We start from the raw sequence: 6,000 nt of genomic DNA, 5'->3' as shown, positions 1-6,000 counted from the left end.
TAAGCTTCCTCCCGACCAAAAAAAAAACAATGGAGATTGGAAAAGAAGTGAGGTTGTCGGTATCTATCGGTCGCTTTGTGTGATTCCTATACTCTTTTTTTGCGCTCTTTTTGTTAAATCAGAGATAAATAATTATCCAAAATATCAAAATAGAAATTGTTGTATTGTTATTTATTACCCCATAAAACACACTCCGTACTTATTTACAAACCTGTCAGATTGTCGGATCACCTGGGTAATGATGACGGATTCCAGTGTACAGAAACACGTTTCTTGGAAAGATTGGATCTCATTTTATCCTAAATATACAATATTTGTCTGTATTTGCTTGTTTTCTCTTTTTGTTGAATTATTTGCTACATTTCTGACACAGATTGGTGAGCGGATCCGCACAAAGTCTCTAATCCACAGCTTTTCCATGCAGAGTCTGCGGTAAAAATATGTGGCATTATGTGGTATGATGGCATTTTCAGTAAAGCCCAAAACTCGCCTGACAAAGTGCTCAGAATACACTCAACAGAATGTTTTATTTAAAAGAAATCCACATTTTTCTTAAAGGGCCACTGTCACCCCCTCCAGCCGTTATAAACTAAAAGAGCCACCTCGTGCAGCAGTAATGCTGCATTCTAACAAGGTGGCTCTTTTAGTTTTTTGTTCATGTATTCCCAAAATAAAGTGCTTTGAAACTTCTCCAAAATACCTCTCTTTGTCCATGGAGGCGGGTCCTCACTCCGCAGCTTGAACCGGTACTCTGCCGTCACTGACATCTTCAGGGGCTTTCGGCGCCGCCCCCTCCGCGCTTTTTTCGCTTCAAAACCGGCGCCTGCGCTGTGTACTACTGTGTGGGGCAGGCGTAGTGAGCTCTGGCCGTCTGACGTCACAGCCAGGTTTGCAGACTGCGCCTGTGCGGCTGCCCTGCCTATGAATCCCAGCCCCGCACTCTGCATAATGCATAACACAGTGCGGGGCTGAGATTCCCAAGGTGGGTGGCCGCACAGGCGCAGTCTGCAAACCTGGCTGTGACATCAGACGGCCAGAGCTCACTGCGCCTGCCCCACACAGTAGTACACAGCGCAGGCGCCGGTTTTGAAGCGAAAAAAGCGCGGAGGGGGCGGCGCCGAAAGCCCCTGAAGATGTCAGTGACGGCAGAGTACCGGTTCAAGCTGCGGAGTGAGGACCCGCCTCCATGGACAAAGAGAGGTATTTTGGAGAAGTTTCAAAGCACTTTATTTTGGGAATACATGAACAAAAAACTAAAAGAGCCACCTTGTTAGAATGCAGCATTACTGCTGCACGAGGTGGCTCTTTTAGTTTATAACGGCTGGAGGGGGGTGACAGTGTCCCTTTAATATGTAAATGAGCTGTTAAGATCTATGGGTCAGGCATAGATCTCCCTGAGAATCTGCCTCCAGAGCCAATTGTAAATTAAAGGGTGTGAGACATGTAATGACTGACAGTCTGCTCTCCAGATCTACATGTCTCACACTGGCAGTGTGTAAAAAATAAACAGTATTTATCCTATGTCTAAATCTAGCCTGAAGACATTTCCAGAAATCTTTGTTAGCATTTTACTGACTGATGGAAAAGTAAACGCGGCCAGCAAGGAGGGTACAATGAAAGAACATAATAAAGAAGTACCACTGTTTACCGGCAGATGGCACCATATAATAAACCTTACAGCAGTCTATCACCAGTCGGGCAGTTCCACTACTCACCGACAGATGGCGCTGCTGTCACATATACCTGAGAGCAATATAGTACACAACATTGCGGTACCACTGCTCACCGCCAGATGACGCTGCTGTCACACATACCAGAGAGCATACCTGATAGCGGTGTAGTACACAACATTGCAGTACCAATGTTCACCAGCAGATGTCACTGGCACCACACACCGGGCAGTGCTCGTCCGCGGCGGCTGCAGACTCTACAGGCAGCGCTGTGATCTGGGCAGGACTGGTTCACCTGGCCGCTGCTTGCAGAGGGCGGGACGCAGCCCGTGTGCCAACACCTGCCTGTACGAGGACTTCTTCCCTACTTCCCATGCGGCCCCTCAGTCCCCGGTGACTCCCGCACTCCTGTAGTAAAACTTGCTGTGAGTATTTATGCTCGGAGTTACGGCGCAGCGCGATATAATAGTCTGGTTGTGCGTTATAACAGTCTTGTGCTGTCGTTACACAGGAGGCGCCCATGTTCTCGCCGCCGGTGGTCCGGTGAGTCCGGCAGAGGAGCCCCCCGGGGTCTGGCACCATGTCGCGCTGCTGCGGGGAGTATCAGGTATGACGTGACCGGGCAGGGGGCGGCGGGCACCGGGGCAGAGGGCACCACCGACACTGGCCGGGCTGGCTGTGCGGTCACTGGGAGCTCTGACCGTAATAGCCGCGGACACCAGCACACGGACCGGCCTGTGACTGTGTATTCTGAGTCCATGTTCACACTGAGGGGTTTTACAGGAGCGGAAACTCTCCACATCCTCCTCAAATCTGACGTTTCTGCTCCAAAAACTCAGCAAAATGATTCTCCTGGTGCACATCCCCAATAATGAGCTGCTTCAAGAGTTTTTTCTTTCCGTTTTTTGCTTCCTTCTGATTGGACGTCGCTTAGTTTGGAGAATTAGTATTGTTTTGGTATAAAATCCCCCTTTATATCTGCGCCCGGCCTTAGTGTTCTCACTGGGCGGTTTTTTATGCAGTTAGTGTTGCGTTCAAAACTTACACTTTGCAGCTTTTTCTGGGTGCATCACTCTGCGCTCGTTAATGGTGCCCTGATGAGCTGAAATGGGCACATCTAAGCGCATTATTAGCGCCCCTCGCCATAAGCTTGTTTCCGAGCACTATTCCAGTTCCTCCACAGATATATAGGAAAAGACACATATTCCAGAGAATTGGAATAAAAATATTTATTAAAATTCTTTTTAAAGTCCACAGTCAGCCAATGATTAACATCAAGAGCCAGCCCAAGTACATTATCATCGATCAAACTGGAGATCCTGGTTTAAGTAGAGTTACTCAATCCAGAAATCATCATTTAGTCTTATCAATAAATATATGATTAAAGGGAATCTGTCACCTAATTTTGGGCCTATAAGCTGCAGCCTCCGCCATCAGGGGCTTATCTAGAGCATTCTGTAATGCAGTAGATAAGCCCCCGATGTATCCTGAAAGATGAGAAAAAGAGGTTATATTATACTCACCCAGGGGCGGTCCCGCTACGGTCTGGTACAATGGTCGTCGCGGTCCGGGGCCTTCCATCTTCATACGATAACGTCCTCTTCTTGTCTTCACGCTCCAGCGCAGGCACACTTTGTCCTGTTGAGGGCAGAGCAAAGTACTGCAGTGCGCAGGCGCCGGGCCTCTCTGACCTTTCGCTTGCGCACTGCAGTACTTTGCTCTGCACCTTTCCAGCGGTGTTCCCAGGGCTCTTGTGAGGTTTTTTACGTCACACGAGCTCTGTGACCAATCAGCACCAGTGTCACTGTCCTGGGAGGTGAGTATAAGTTTTTATTTTGATGGGGGAAAACATTCCAAATGAGAAAGGGTTGTCATAGTAATGGACCACCCCTTTACTATAAGTTATTTTGTCATGCATACAGGTTGGGGCAGGAAGGACATGCAGGAATAAGCCTCTAAAGTGTACTAGTGGCTGTTTGGGGGATTTGACAGGTTTTCTTAACGACCACCGATACGCCTTTTAGCGGTGGCAGTTAAGGGTACTTATTCCTCAGCGCCGCTTTTTAAAGGCGCTGAGAAATAAGTGGATAGCGCCCCCCCCAGAGTTGGAAAATCTCCGGGGTCTTGGCTAGCGGGCGTAGATGAGACACCGGAGAACATGATTCGGGTCGGTTTTTACTGTCCCCAGTCAAGTGAACGCCGTTATTCACCAAATAACGGTAAAAAACTAAAACAATTCCAATTTTCCATTCATTTCTCTCTCCTCTGATATGATCTAGCACAGAGGTCCCCAACTCCAGTCCTCAAGGCCCACCAACAGGTCATGTTTTCAGGATTTCCTTTGCATTGCGCAGGTGATGCAATTATTACCTGGGCAAGACTAAGGAAATCCTGAAAACATGACCTGTTGGTGGGCCTTGAGGACTGGAGTTGGGGACCTCTGATCTAGCATACCGGAGGAGAGAAAAATGGGATCCCCCTAGCCCTCCCGGTACCTCTGCCACCTCCAGCTCTGTCCCCCGGCCCTCCACGTCATCTTCCTGGAAAAAATGGCAAGCGAATGCGCAAGTGCACCTGCCGAGATCTGTCGGCCGGCAACAATAGGAGATTTTTCTTTTTGGTTCATTTTGATCACTTTGATAGACCCTTTCACAGTGATCAAAATAAAAAAAATAATAGTATATCAAAGCCCGCTTTGTCACCCCCTCAATTAGATTAATTTTTTTTCCATTCTTTCCTGTTAGGGTTAGGGGGGCTGTGTTAGGCTTGGAGTTAGAATTGGAGGTTCCACTGTTTAGGTACATCAGGGGGTCTCCAATAGCGACATGGGGCCCACCATCGATTCCAACCAATTTTGTGTTCAAAAAGTCTAACGGTACTCCCTTCTGAGCCTTGCCGTGCGCCCAAACAGTGAATTTCCCCCATATATGGGGTATCGGCATACTCAGGAGAATTTGCCCAACACATTTTGTGGTTCATTTTCTCTTGATACCCTTGTGAAAATAAAAAAGTTTTTGGTTCCAAATTAAATTTTTTGTGAAAAATGTAAAATGTTCATTTTTTCCTTCCACATTGCTTTAGTTGTTGTGAAGCAAACTTCTTGAATGTGGTTTTGTGCACCTTAAGGGATGCAGTTTTTAGAATGGTGTAACTTTTGGGTATTTTCCATCAGATTTGACCCCCCAAAGTCACCTCAAATGTGAGGTGGTCCCTAAAAAAAAATAGTTAATTTTGTTGGAAAAATTAGATATCGCTGGTCAACCTTTAACCCTTATAACGTCCTAACGTAGCGAAAAAAACAAAACAAATTATGTTTCCAAAATTGTGTCCATGTAAAGTAGACATTTGGGAAATGTTATTTATTAACAATTTTGTGTGACACAACTCTCTGATTTAAGGACACAAAAATTAAAAGGCTGAAAATTGTGAAATTTTCTACATTTTTGCCAAATTTCCATTTTCTTTCATAAATGCAAGTCATATCTAATACATTTTACCTCTAGCATGAAGTACAATAGGTCGCTAAAAAACAATCTCCGAATCAGTGGAATCCGTTGAGGCGTTCCAGAGCTATAACTTCATAAAGTGACAGTGGTCAGAATTCTAAAAATCGGCTTGGTCACTAAGGGGTTAAAAACAATGTAAGAATGTAGCATTAATCTGAGGTCTCCATAGAATGAAGGGTTCTGTTGCATTTTTGCCGCCTTGTTTTCACATGATGTGATCCAGTAACTAAACACAGTTATGCTCCAAAGTTTACATACCCCTGTAGAATATTTGCTTTCTTGGCCTTTTTCAGAGAATGTGAATGATAACACCAACACTTTTCTTCCACTCATGCTTAGGCTGCCGTCACACTAGCAGTATTTGGTCAGTATTTTACATCAGTATTTGTAGCCAAAACCAGTGGAACAATTAGAGGAAAAGTATAATAGAAACATATGCACCACTTCTGTATTTATCACCCACTCCTGGTTTTGGCTTACAAATACTGATGTAAAATACTGACCAAATACTGCTAGTGTGACGGCAGCCTTAGTGGTTGGGTGAAGCCATTTATTGTCAAACTACTGTGTTTTTGCTTTTTAAATCATAATGACAACCCAAAGCATCCAAGTGACCCTGATCAAAAGTTCACATACCCCATTTCTTAATACCGTGTATTGCCTCCTCTAACATCAATGACAGCTTGAAGTCTTTTGTGGTAGTTGTGGATGAGGTTCTTTATTTTCTCAGATGGTAAAGCTGCCCACTCTTCTTGGCAAAAAGCCTCCAGTTCCTGTAAATTCGTGAGCTGCCTAGCATGAACTGTGTGCTTGAGATCTCCCCA

General features: G+C 45.5%; 1 protein-coding gene across 1 annotated transcript in view; it reads left to right on the top strand.

Moving 5' to 3' along the window:
• Nucleotides 1-1,943: 1,943 nt before the first annotated feature.
• Nucleotides 1,944-6,000, top strand: part of SLC44A3 (solute carrier family 44 member 3) — a 90,212-nt gene continuing 86,155 nt past the window's right edge. Inside the window, exons 1-2 of the mRNA XM_069737694.1 lie at nucleotides 1,944-2,095; nucleotides 2,182-2,277. Of these exons, the coding sequence (XP_069593795.1) occupies nucleotides 2,251-2,277 (27 nt within the window). The 5' untranslated portion in view covers nucleotides 1,944-2,095; nucleotides 2,182-2,250. The remainder of the gene's footprint in view (nucleotides 2,096-2,181; nucleotides 2,278-6,000) is intronic.

Source organism: Ranitomeya imitator, chromosome 8, assembly GCF_032444005.1.
Source record: "Ranitomeya imitator isolate aRanImi1 chromosome 8, aRanImi1.pri, whole genome shotgun sequence".
Lineage (NCBI taxonomy): Eukaryota > Metazoa > Chordata > Amphibia > Anura > Dendrobatidae > Ranitomeya > Ranitomeya imitator.
Note: the sequence above shows the minus strand (reverse complement) of the source record. Positions and strands in the feature narration are given on the sequence as shown.